This window comes from Papilio polytes, unplaced genomic scaffold, assembly GCF_000836215.1.
Source record: "Papilio polytes unplaced genomic scaffold, Ppol_1.0 DF823399.1, whole genome shotgun sequence".
NCBI lineage: Eukaryota > Metazoa > Arthropoda > Insecta > Lepidoptera > Papilionidae > Papilio > Papilio polytes.
Window position 1 is genome coordinate 750,674 of NW_013525805.1, and position 14,101 is coordinate 764,774.

Here is a 14,101-nt window from a genome sequence, read left to right on the forward strand (position 1 = left end):
AAAAAAAAACTAGTTGTCTTTGTTTTTTTGGGAAAGACTAAAAGGGAAAGGTGTTTTTTGTTTTTAGGTTGTGAAAAAGCCAGTGTGTCTTCAAATACTTCTTTACTCTCGTTGTGTTCTTATGCTATTATATTTTACGTTTTTATCCTCGATGTCCCCGTTGACATTGACCGTTTTCTATCAGACTTGTCGATCGACTATTTTCCTACTATGTACTTATCTAAAGCATATTCAAGATAATTAAAAAAACCCTTAAAACATTTCTATCAAGGAAACGAAGGGAAAGAACCGATTAAAGTACGATATCTGTAATTATGGGAAAGGAAAGAGAACTGAGGCATTTTCCTTATGTTCAGACAAAACGCATAAACGTAAAATAGACTCGAACCAACCACCAACCACTCGAACCAACATTATAGGATTGGGCAACCCGGTTACAACATGTGCTTTTTTATATTATGTAGGTCTTATCAGGAAATCTGATGAGGGAAAGAAAAACGCTTTGGATCTTGGGCTATTACAAGTTATTCTTCGAAAACTACACTACAGACTTTACCACTGTTTTGTCCCGTTTTATTCTTGAATTCTAATTTCTTTTACATCATTGTGATTGCGTTTTATTCATTAACCGATTGTTCACGTGTTGTAGAAAGTGTGCACAGATAAAAAAAGTATAAACCGAGTATAAATGAGATCAGTCGTGAGATAGCTGTTATCTTTACTTGTTAAATATTATTATTGGCTTTGATGTTATCCGTATCAAGCTACGCAATCATTTACTTATATTTTTTACTTAATTAATAACGATAGTAAACTCTCTCTGCTTTATGTTGTTAGATGCGTTTAGGAAGACTTTTCGTTAAATCCAAATGGTTTTGGTTAAGAAAATATTACAAAGCATAATGTAATTGAAAATCATTATCAAAACAATTTTTCGTTAAGTTGTTTTGCAAGTAGTCAACTATAAGGTGTGGCTTAATCAAGTAATTGGACGTCGTGCTTGTGAGTTATTTGTTTACAAACATGTTACTGTGTGTGCGTATCAAAAATTGTTATGCATCTATCTAAAGCTCTATCTGTAACTTATATCTATGCAGCATCTATCTCGAACATCTAGGCAAAGAAGCAAGCGGCCACCTTAATTTACCGAAATCGATAAACGACCGCTGTCCACAGAAATCTGATTTTGAAGGTTGTATCTTAATCGACGGATAATATTTTCAATGTAGTAGGACTTAAGAGCTCTCCTTCTATTATAAAAACGTCAATTCACGCTAAGTCTACCACTGTTTTAGCACAGATTTGGAATGAAAAAGCCAATGGATTCTAATTAATAAGATACTTCTGGTTCTATGAAGTAATAGGGAAATGTTCGTATAGTTAGCATCTTAGTGGATTGTACTTTTCAATCGTCACGGTTTATAGAGTCGAATTGACTTACCTTCCGCCTTAGAGCAGGCGTACACCTATGACTACTGTTGTGCGATTGTCGATTGTTTCGCAGCCAATTCAACTGTTTGGTTGCACAACTAAACATATAGTAGTGTGCGCACCTCTATTATACGCTCGTAAGAATCAAGCGAGACTAAAAAGTTGTGCGATGATTTAGTTTCAGGTGTACGCACGCGCTTACGAAACGTAAGAAGATTGATTTCGAATTTGTGATTCCAATTATTATCTTGTATTTTATGTACGCGTTAAAATTTTGATTTTAAAACAATAAACCAAGAGCTTAAGCTACTTTAAAACTAAAAGAAAACATGAGCAGAAAGAAACGAAAATAAAAAAAAAACTACAATCAAATGAAACCTAACAAATTGCATATTGGTTTACTAACATTTTTACTTCATGCGACTGTTTTATAAGAAAACTAGCTCTTGCACGCGACTCCGTTCGCGTGAAATTAAAAAAAACAAAAGTGAGTCGCCTACGTGTTCTTCCAGACTATCCTCTAGATCTGTGCCAATTTGAAATCCGTTTAGCCGTTTAGGCTACAAACTCTAACATCCATCCATCTAAACTTTCGCATTTATAACATTAGTATGATTAAAAACGAAGGACCTTACCGTAAAACTTAGACAGTGTTTTAAATACGTTTTAGTTTAAAAAAACGTCAACTTTCTTATATAGTGACTAAAAATCAAATCATGGTTATAGAAACATTATTACTCGTAAGCTTATGAAATATGGTGAGATATGTTTATGGTTAAAAACCCCGTTGACGTCCATATCAGTGGCATTTTAAAAGTTAATCACGCATTTAACTAAACACTGTCTATGTTTTTGTGGTAATGTAGAGTGTTTTAAAATGAGAAACTTTTGAACTGTACTTTTCTTACTTACTCTCGTGTCGGTTTCGTAACAGAGACTTTTTTGCGTGGACGGGTTTGTCAGTCCACCGTACTTTTCACGCCTTTTTCAAATGTTCATACAAACTTTAACAAATTATACGAATGGTCAATTACAGTATGTGTTTAGTTAGGGGTTTATTTCCCTAAAAGGTTTTAAATGATAAACAATTTTGAAACAAAAAAGTAATTACACTTAATGCATATTTGATGAATAAGGAAATATGTACCTACATTTCTTTTTTTTTTAATTTTTTTTTAGTAGGAGACATGAGATTTTGTCACTTCTAGTTTATGTAAATGTTTCTTTTATATAATTACTAGCTTTCACCCGTGACTCCGTCCGCGTGGAATAAAAAATAAACAAAAGTAGCCTATTTGTTCTTTCAGACTATTCTATAAGTTTATGCCAAATTTCATTGAGATCCGTTAAGCCGTTTAGGCTACAAACTCTAACAAACATCCGTCTATCCATCTAAACTTTCGCAATAATAATACTAGTAAGATAGATTAAATTTAATGTATCTATGGTTTATTAAAAGATAAAATTAAGATCATATTTACCATAATTTTGCCATCCAGGTTAGAACTCTAATACTCAGGTGAATCATACGCAACACTTTTTGTGTCATTGTGGTCTAAGCGGTATATTTATGAAACTCATTCAAAATACCCATTAGTTTTAAGGAAGTATTATACACATCTAAAATTACATTTGTGTAAGCTAAAGCAGCAAAGATTGTTGATTTTTTTAATTACTTTTTAAGTACATACAACAACGTATTTCAGATTAACTTATATTATTAACTAGCTGTTCCAGTGAGGCTTCATCCGCAAGAAATGTCGAAATTCAAATCCACAAATAAATGACAATTGCTTCTTTGATGTTGGCAGCAACTTATGGTCTCTTTCCCACAGTAGGAATTTTATCCAAAATATTTACCCCCTAAGTTCAATCGCGTGAAAATATATAGCCTAAAGCGCGACGTAAGTGTAGGGCTTTTTATTAAAAAAAGAACTATTCAAAAACATGCTGTGTTTGCTGATATCTTAGGTAACGAAGAAGTGTGTGTTTACGCTTTATTATTATAGTATAGATTATAGAATGAATTAAAAATATCATTTTCTTACTACTAAGCTATATTGGCGGAAAATAGCTTTTCTTTGATGTACAGTTTACAGGAAATATCATCAATTATCGGTCAGTTTAGGAACGATGCTGTTTTAGTCAATGTTGATTGACTTCTATAATATCGTGTAGACCGTATTCACTAATCACGATATAAAAATGCTTTTAAAATATGCTTAGATAACTCAGGATAATACAATTATCAAAACAACTGACATTTTATAGTTTCCATAAAAATATATTACTCTTCATAAATTTCTTCACAATCAAATTTAATTTCACACTTTTAATATAACAGTCAGAACTAAGAAAAGTTTATTTAACAGTTAAGATTTTTCCACATTATAAGGTATGTAGTGGACTGGTCCACACATAATGTAAACAGTAGTTTTAGAACCAAACACATCCAACGTATTAAATCAAAAATACTACTTAAAAAGCTATGATTATCAAAATAATTCATGTACAATAATGTACATATTTACGTGCATCATAAAGGTAATTACAGTGTAATTACACAGTAAAAGAGGTAGCGTCAATGCCAACCGCGCATAATGGCTCAAATATAAAAGTTATCTAGACACATCCGAACGCAAACAGATGCGACAAAACTCATGATAAACATATCAACAGGTCTCTAATGGCACGGCCATTAAGCCTCCACACTAGGGTTGTCAATTTAAATATAAGTAAACTCAAAGATTCGCAGCTTAACAAAAGCGACGAATGATTTGCCAACCCTCGATATCTACCTATGACGAAAAAAAACTAATGTCAGTGTTACACAGCATCTATTATGAACCAAAGATATATACCAAATAGGGCTGTATCTTACAATAGTAGATAAGAATACAGAAGTAGTTTGACTTTAGCGGATGACGAAAAAAGAAAAATGACGTCAACCCCTAGTGTCACGTTACTTTATATAATTCGCTCTGACTCTGACAAAACCCCGAAAACCTCATATCAAAAAGAGGTAGCAACCCTACTCCCCAGCGTTAATTTGATTAAGTGTTCATACCACAAAGTTGGGTTTCAATTAATTGCTTATTTATAACTTATTTTAATCTAATCAATACAGAGTTAAAAATACAGATTCAAATTGCATCAGATTATTAAATTGTGCCCGTATTATCGAGTATTGCAGATATGTTTTGAAAGACAAAACCACGGATACAAAAAACCAGAAATATCAGGAATTGTCTATTGTTAGTATATTTTAATATCCCAAATACATTCTTAAATATTATGTACATATTAAAATCATCATCATCATAATAGAGTGTCTGTTGTTCAAAATAAAAATTTCAGATTTCGGGAATCTTCCCGATTTTTTCATCATCTGATGAAAAAATTGCTGTCTGTCTGTCAGCAAGTCACGTTTGTTCCGGGTAATCTCCGAAACGGTTGGGCCGATTATGACCGGAAGGGTAAGAAGGGACTGAAGGGTAGCTGACAAAGACTTATAGCCTTATAGGCTAATTTTTTGTTAATATCACTTGGACGGACTCGCGAGCAACATCTAGTATTGTATAAAATTGAATACAAATATAACATAGATGTCAAATGCACACTTGGCAATAGAGGTGTCATTTTCAAACAGTGCCTTTTTTGTGTTGCGCAAGCATACCAGTGGGCACAACATGCTCTGTTCTGTGCAAATGACAAGCTGTGTTTGTATCGGATTAACATGTCGCCTTTATGGTGTTACGAAGGCTGCTTGTTAAGTAAATTGTTGTTTCAAATTAGGCGCGAAAAGCATACTTATTTATGTCAAGCACAAAAAGTTTATTGATTTTTGAGAATTCGAAGGATATGAATATTCGATCTTTAAGATAGATCTCGAATTTTACATAATACATAGAGGACCATAAAAAATTGGAAAGGTTCTTGGAATAACGTCAGTTAGGCTGTAACGAAGTCAATATTCGTCAGTCATGCGGCGGGGTTCCCCGTCTGTGTAGCTTTTTCCTTAAAAAGATTATTTTATACAATGGATTAATAAGCTAAAGGTTTAATTGATTAATGGACTTTTACCTTGTACGTTAAACATATACTCTGTTAATTTGTCAACAGCTGTTATCGTTTTATGTAATTACTAGCTTTTGCCAGCGACTCCGTCCGCGTGGAATTAAAAAAAACAAAAGTGAGTACCTTATGTTTTCTTCCTAACTATTCTCTACATCTGTACTAATTTTCATCGAAATCCGTTAAGCAGTTTAGGTTACAAACTCTAACAAACATCCATCCATCTTAACTTTCGCATTTATAATTTTAGTATGATTTATGAATTTAAATAAGATTGAGTAAAAAGGATTTTCGATGATAACTTCCAAATGAACGTTAAACAATAAAAAACTAATTCGTTGCCATTAATTAATGGAAAATGGACAGGATGGGTAAAAAAAAAACAAATGGTAAATGTTACTAATATTTACTCAACTTGCAAAAGTAACATAAAATAGATGTAAAAATATTATTAATTTTACTATCGAATTTAATACAGATAATTCAGCAAGTTTAATCTTATCTTACTTCTTACAAATATTATAAATGTGAAAGTTTAGATGGATGGATGGATATTTGTTAGAGTTTGTAGCCTAAACGGCTGAAGGGATCTTGATGAAATTTGGCATAGATGTAGAGGATAGTCTGGAAGAATATATAGGCCACTTGCTTTTGTTTTTTTTTAATTCTGAAAGCTAGTTAAAAAAAATATTTCTGATGAAACTACTTAGTAAGTTCTAAGAAACATTGACAATATCAATCAGTATATTTTAGCTTTACATTACTTTATATAGTACTCTACATAAAATATGTACATACAATATTTAGTTTATTCGCATGTCCAAAAGTTTTGTTTGGATTGTGTCCGCTTTAAGAATAATCACAAAAGTACTCACATATATGTATATGTTATGTATTTCGTTACACGTATGTTTCAAATCTTTAAAAATATAGATTTCTGACTTCCAAAGTTCAATTGTTTCTGGTGGCAAAAGGTTTTTAATCATTCGTTCATTATATAACGAAATACTAAATGTTATTACTAGTAGCAATATATCTTAGATTTTAATTAACGAGATAATTGTTGAAACTTATATTATGAATTTAAAATAAAACATAACATATGGCCTTAACCGGACATAATCTGTTTAAAATTCGCAACATCGCGAAAGGTTAACTGCCATCAATATTCAGCGACAGTAGGCAGTAATCACAATTCACTAAAAATACTAGACACATTAAAGAACAGACTTTATTTCATTTGGTTTGCGACTCCGTCCGCGTGAAATTAAAAAAAAAACGAAAGTGTGTAGCTTATGTCTTCTTTCCGACTATCGTCTACGTCTATACAAAAATTTAATCGAGATCCGTTCAGCCGTTAAGGCTACAAACTCTAACAAACATCCATCTATTGGTAAAATTAGTAAGATACTCAGATAATGTTATAAATTAAGTTGGAATTCAGGCTGGGAGAGATAACAATTTATGATCGCCACTTGTTTTATATTTAAACATTTGCCAATTACGTCACCAACTGACTTCCAGACTTCATTTATTTTCAACAATTATCATCATATTCTTAGCCTATCTTATAGCACTCACATGAGGTCGGCGCGCAAGGTTTTATTAAGTTTTTCAACACCGATATTATTATTTTTTTCCTATATATGTAATAACATTTGGTTCTTTTTTGTATCTAATATATATATCTATTAATTAACTCAAGGAGGTGACTACCCGAGTTACGAAGGACGTTTACCGCGCAAAGACGTCCGGTCTACCAGTGATATCTGTCGTACGCCGGTTCAAACCAGAACGACGCGGTTGAAGCGGTTCCGAAAGCCTCCCGTCGATCGCGAACTCACAACTTTGCCGCCATGTGTCTGTCGCTTAAACTTAACATAGATTTCTGGTTATTAATTTGAATTAATTATAGGACAATTTATAAACAAAAACTAAAAGCATAATTCAGTTTAGATTGGTGTGTCTTTCATTGGTCACTAAGGCTGGCCTTCATTTTTTTAATACCATTTAAATATTTAAAAATAATTGTAAGACGTCTAAAGCACTATAAATTCGTGTGAACGTCGCCGTTAATTACATCAAATGTGACGTAACATAAAAATAATATTATAATTTATGGTTAACTAGCTTTCTTTCGCGACTCCGTCCGAGTGGAATTAAAAAAACAAAAGTGAGTAGCCTATCTGTTCTTCCAAACTATGCTCTACATCTATGCCAAATTTCATCGAGATCGTTCAACAGTTTAGACTACAAACTCTAATAAACATCCATCCATCTATACTTTCGCATTTATAATATTAAATAAATTAAATAAAGATAAAGATAAATACATTTCTCTTAGTTGGGTAAAATAAAATGACACGAAATCATTATAGTAAATCATTTAATCTCGACAAAATCCAATGTAGTTTGAGCATAAACAAATGAATTTACATTTTTAATCCATGTAATATTTTTGTAATTGCTCTAATGCAGTCTGGTTTTTTAAAACAAGTGTGTTAAAGCCGGTGCGGTTTGTTATTTATCGCAAATAACAGGTTTTTATAGAAATAATTTGCTCGGTTTATAGTTAAATTATACGTATGCATACCTCCGATCCATCAGATCGAAACTTATAATTAATATAGCTATTGTAATATGGGACACTATGTTAAATGATTTTTTAACATTTTTTTAAATAAAATGCTTATTTTATTTGTTGTTTAAATTGATAAATAGATAAAAAGACTCTCTAAAATACACGGTAAAATTACAGAAGCAATAATTTTCAAAGAAGTAAAATTTTATATAAGGAAACCACTCTTAGACTTACCTTGTGTAAATTGTTACGTGTCGAGTATACAAATAAACATAAAATTACTTAGTCGAATTGTATTGTACTTATTATTTTTATGTTTCAGTAGACGTAGACATAAAAGTTACAAAGTTATAGGAAATAAAAAATGATGTAAGATTTCACTAGATCAAAGTATTTAGTATTTAGTTATTATTTATATAGTAATTAGTATTTATTTATTTAATTTTTTATAGCTGAGAAGCGTTTTCAAGTATAGTAAATAGTTTGATGTCTTACTACGTATTTTTTCTGTGTAAACCTTGTATTGTTTGGAATCACTTTTATAATCCTCTTGTTAACGACGACTACTACATTTAAAGTGGAATTAATAAAAAATTTTTTTTTGTTATTTCTCCCAATATGGTGCTACACCAATCTCATACTTTGTCGCTATTTTACTTATCATACTTACTAAATCAATCAAACACATTATCTCTGAGGACCTTTGGTTTAGAACCGTTGGTTTGGAAATTGGTTTAGAACCAATAGTACACGGATGTTTTAATGACCTAAGTTGTGATAATACATTAAATACGTGTAAAAGATAACATTGTTCCAACTAAACAAACATATAATTCAATAATAATTCAACACATTCCTAATAATATTGTAGTGCTTATAGAATTGTAGAGCAACAGACATTATCTCTGGTATAATCCACTTGCGAACAACTTACGATAATGAATAGAGCTGTTCCTCAATTACTTTACAACTACCCACTTTAGATATCAATTTATTGAAAATTCAATTTACAAGTTTACAACTCCTACAAATTCCGTTTATTTACCAATATATTTAATCGGCCTTATTATTAACCAGACCTTGATATTTCTTTACCGAAACAACCCTAATATAATGTTACCTCATTTTTTCATAATGGCAAAATTTTAGGACCTTTTGAGCATTGGTAACTCATCGAAAAAATATCTTCTATACTCAAAGCCTTTCAAAACCGTACACCATCATAAAAAGCCTGCATCGCATCTGCGGCTTCAGGTTATCAGGTTATAAGTTGAACGTTTGCTTTCTCCGATATATATTTTTCTTATTAAATCTACATTAATGGTGATCACTTAAAAACTATGTGTGACGTCATTTATAAGTTACATTAAAAATAAAATCGTTTGTCTTTTGTTTCAGATACATCACCAGAGAATTATGTGGCTGAGCCAAAATACGATCGCGTATATTATGATAAGAGTGAAGCAATTATATCACAAGACAAGCTTCCGGTAGTCAATAGTCAGCCTGCGGAACAATGGAGGATAGCAGGTGAGCTGACACCCGTCACACTTATCACGATAACCACTCCACACTGACTCATATATCTACTATATTATGTTCTGTGTAGTCTTGTATAATTTAATAGTCTGTGTACTATGTCTGGTCTGTCTTGACCCCCTGTTAACAATTTTATCTGTTTGAAACAGTACAGGCCATAATGACCTACCAATTTAGGTTATTCATTACTTATAATTTTTACTAGTGTAGTAGTTTTTAACACGTTTATTGCAGTGGACTTCCCTATTGCGTCCAGAATTCCAGCAATTCAGAAGGCATATTAAAAATCGTGGCAGGGTTCGTGTTAAATTAGTTCTTATTAGTTTCTGTAGATTTTGATCGTGTATATCAATTACACAGGTTCACCGTAACGGTCGAGTCGGAGAACAAGAAGAATGGCATCCATACAGGCGCGAGTATTATCACGCGGCCGCTACGGTCTTCTGCGGAGACTGCGGAGCGGGGGGATGCAGTTGTTGGCTCCCAACCTGATACATGGCTGCACGATGCTGGCTGGCGCAGGAAGCGCTCGTTGGCCCAGCTCACCAGGGAAGCGTTGCCGCGTATGGAGAATTATAGGAACTCAAAGCGTGCTTTGAAAAGGCCCAGCTTGGGAGAGTTGCATGGAGACAATCTTATCACTGAAGAGGTATTACTCTAGTAGTAGTTGTATTTTCATTAGAATCCGAAACTGACATAAACTGAAGATCACAGTTCTAGGCTAGTTGTTTAAATCTAAATTTCATGGTTAGCTGATGAAGTCATCATAAATTGAGGAAATGTTCAATGCACGAAAACAGCAATAACCTCAAAAATCCTAAAACAGCCAGACTTCGTAAATCGTTTAAGATAAAAGGACAAATGTAAATTAAAATATTTATCACCGTCTTGTTCCCAATAGACTTCTTTACCAGGAAAAATGCATATTGCAAAGATTTTATCAGATATGTCAAGGTTCTACTTGAAGGCTCGTTGGTGGAAGAACAATAATTGCATAGCAATTTATCATAGAAAGGTTGTGACGGAATCATCGCGAATAGATAGTTCAATAAGCTATTTTAGTTAATATACGGCACCATCGTTTATGTAGGTGTGCATCACTGTAGACTGTTGTCTCTATTTTTTCATGAAGTGTGAGGAGGACGTCATTATATTTTGGTACTACTGTATCGTCAATGGAAACAAACATTAATGCTTCGATTAGACATTCTTTTTCTGATAGTACACTAGAAATACATAGACGGTCAAGTATTTTTGCAGATTCTGTTCATTTGTGAAAACAAACATGTCTGGTTTTCCTGTTAACTAAAAACTAAAAATTTGTTCCTAGGTCATGTATTCACAACGAAACAGTTTCATTAAATAATACACAATTCTTGAAATAAATTAGAATAAGCTTATAGAATTTTAACAGCCTAGGTCGTAAATTGGACTTATCCACGATCCATCGCCGTTTATAAAATCAAAATAAAACTGTTGTTGTTTGCATGTTGATGTTTAAATTAAGGATAATTTTATTGTGCTACCATATAAATAACGTGAAATTTCGTTTACAATTATTAAGACAAGGCATATATTATAATAAGAAAGTTGATTGTTATTGTTAGAGAGCCATTTTTAAAGTACAAAATGGTACTGTACGGCAGCAATATGGAGTCTCCTAGACAATTTGTTAAAAAAAAATTATGTCATCTAGAAATATTTTTTTAATTATTGACATCAATTAACTAGCGTCGACGTCCACTTAAAACAAAGACTAATTTATTGTTCGCCATTTTCTCGGTGATATTGTATTGTGCGGTGCGGTTCTCACCGGTATGATTTGGTCCAGGCCACTACTGTTCTGTATTATCTAGTTGTAGAGATTTTTTCTGTACAATTTAGTATGGCCTCTATATATTTCATTGTTGAAATTTTCTTTCGATGCGTTTGTTTTGGACCAATAATTTCTACAAATGTAATATTTACACGATAACTGACAGAATAGAGACAAAGAATAGTAGAGAAATAACGAAAATTTTTAGGTTAGAAAACTAGGTTAGAAAAAATAAATTAGTTACAATTTTTAATTTTGATGCAATCTATAAAATTAGCGTACAATTCTACCACAGATTTTGCGTTTCCACTCCATTAAAATTCTCTTTAATCTGTACTTTTACATCCTACTTTATGTGTAACAGTTAACAGGTGATATATTAAAATCGTAAATCGTCATAAACAGCTGTAAGGCATAATGAATCTGTTTATTCAGTTGTTATAGGTGTTAAGGCACATTTGCAAATAATTGCATGCGCCAGTGCAAGGTGCGGTGCAGTCACCGCTCACCGCTGTCCGCACATCATATCTGTCGCTTGTACTAGGGCTGTCACAACATCAAAAATAAATTGCTGGACTACTATAATACTAATACTTCTAATATATGTGTTAAAGATACTAATAATATATACTACTCATTTTTAATTTAGAAGTTATTTCTCTTACCAAGTCACTTGTGATATTAGTGTGTACTACACATGAAGGCGTTGTTGGCTAAGAAGACGCAATTATTTTTAAATGTAAATAATTCCCTTGGAATTTACAGAAAAAAAACTACGATGCTATTAATATTGTATTATTGTCATTGACAGAGTTTTCTTACAAATTATAGATCATAATGTTAGTGTGGCAGTGACGCATATTAATGATGGAATGTTCTACATCAAAGCTTATAAACGCTTTCCTGCGCACGCGCAACCCATCTATAAGCGTTGTTTAAACATATTGCTTATTGTGACAACTCTATGCGATGACTTAGTTAATCAAATCCAGATTTCAATAATCTAAATTAGTATAGAATAGATGTTGCACGCGACTTCGCTCGCTTGTAATTAAAAAATGTAGCTTTGTTACAGATAAACCTTTCTAACGGTGAAGAATTTTTAAAATCAGCCCAGTAGTTTTTGATTTATTTCAATACATACAAAAATACAAATCTTTCCTATTTATAATATTAGTATATAAAAGTATTAAATTGAATTAAAAAAGTAATAGATAACTTTAGTTTACTGTCACTACGGTACATAAGATATTACCTTGGTCAGTGTTTTTTTTATCTATACGGGCATACTGAAATTCATTTAATAATTTATTTATGTACCTAAGTTTAGATTTAATATTCAATTTAATGTGCTATATACAATTTACTTAATTAACCGACAATTTAAATTTTAAGGAAAAATATGAATAGAAATCATATCATGGAAAAGTATGCGTTAGTAACCCTAACAGGCAATGTTACTGCGCATGGTCAATGATGTGTGCAATTTGCATTATTACATAAAGAAGTAAATATAGTTATTTATTGTAAGATCTCGAATATTGATTACTTTATTCGAAATCAACAAAACCATAATTATTTATAACAAACGCACGAAGTAAGAGATATTAAAACTATCATCGAAATAAAAGTTTTATTTGTAATGTTTTCTAAACGTAATTCCAGACTACCCTCACTTAAAATCGATAGGTAAAAGGAGTCAAATGTCACACTAGCATTTTGTAAACTACCTTAACAACCTTAGTAACACTTGTTATGTTTGTTGTGTAATTGTTACAAGTTTTATTTAACCTTGTTTCGTGTTTATTTCAAAGTGTTGCTTTTTCAGGACGAACAAAGACAAAACCAAAGGGATACGAAATCACCGACGCCTGTAGTCGGAATAAAATTAGGATGGATTCAGGTAAGAATTCCAATATTATCTTATATTTATAGTCGACCGGAATAAGAATAAGGTTATCTAGAATGTGTTCTTCTATGCTGATTATAACTTTTAACTATTCCACCAATACCGCGAATTGCACTTGTATTTTTACGTAATTAGAGGTCATTTTATGTTGGACTCAGTATTTAACACAGCTTACTGTACAAAGAGATTAAAAAAATATATCTTAGAGGAAGCATATTTCACTTCTCTTGAAACATTTTTCACATTATCTCACTAGCGCTACCTGGTGTGCAAAAAATCAAAATCACAAATAATTCAAACACCAATAAGCGTTTCGGCGTGTCGAATTTGAAATTTAGACATTACCGTTCAAAGAAGTTACCGGTGAAAAAATGTTGTTCCCTATGTCTGGTCTATACATTTCTTAAAACTATTTACAAAATAGCTTTCGCCCGCGACTCCGTCCTCGTGGAATTATAAAAGCGAGTAGCCTATGTGTTCTTTCAAATAACTTTCTACGTATATGGCAAATCTCATCGAGATCCCTTCAGCCGTTTAGGCTACAAACTTATAATATTAGTAAGATAAATCAATCAACATACAAACTTCTATTTTAGCATACTGATAAACGACTGACACTTGCAATGTTTTAAATCATAGTCCCAGTCACTTGTTTCTTAAAGTCTGTGTTCGTTCCTTTTTTATATTATTTATTGTACAGGGTGTGCTGATACCATGTCTTCTAAACATCTGGGGTGTGATGCTGTTTCTG

At 32.1% G+C, this 14,101-nt stretch overlaps 1 protein-coding gene across 1 annotated transcript in view; it reads left to right on the top strand.

Annotated features, from left to right (window-relative positions):
- The window catches only part of LOC106104716 (bumetanide-sensitive sodium-(potassium)-chloride cotransporter-like), a 30,399-nt gene that overhangs the window by 4,938 nt on the left and 11,360 nt on the right, over positions 1–14,101 (top strand). Inside the window, exons 2-5 of the mRNA XM_013284845.1 lie at positions 9,485–9,616; positions 9,986–10,274; positions 13,270–13,344; positions 14,051–14,099. Of these exons, the coding sequence (XP_013140299.1) occupies positions 9,603–9,616; positions 9,986–10,274; positions 13,270–13,344; positions 14,051–14,099 (427 nt within the window). The 5' untranslated portion in view covers positions 9,485–9,602. The remainder of the gene's footprint in view (positions 1–9,484; positions 9,617–9,985; positions 10,275–13,269; positions 13,345–14,050; positions 14,100–14,101) is intronic.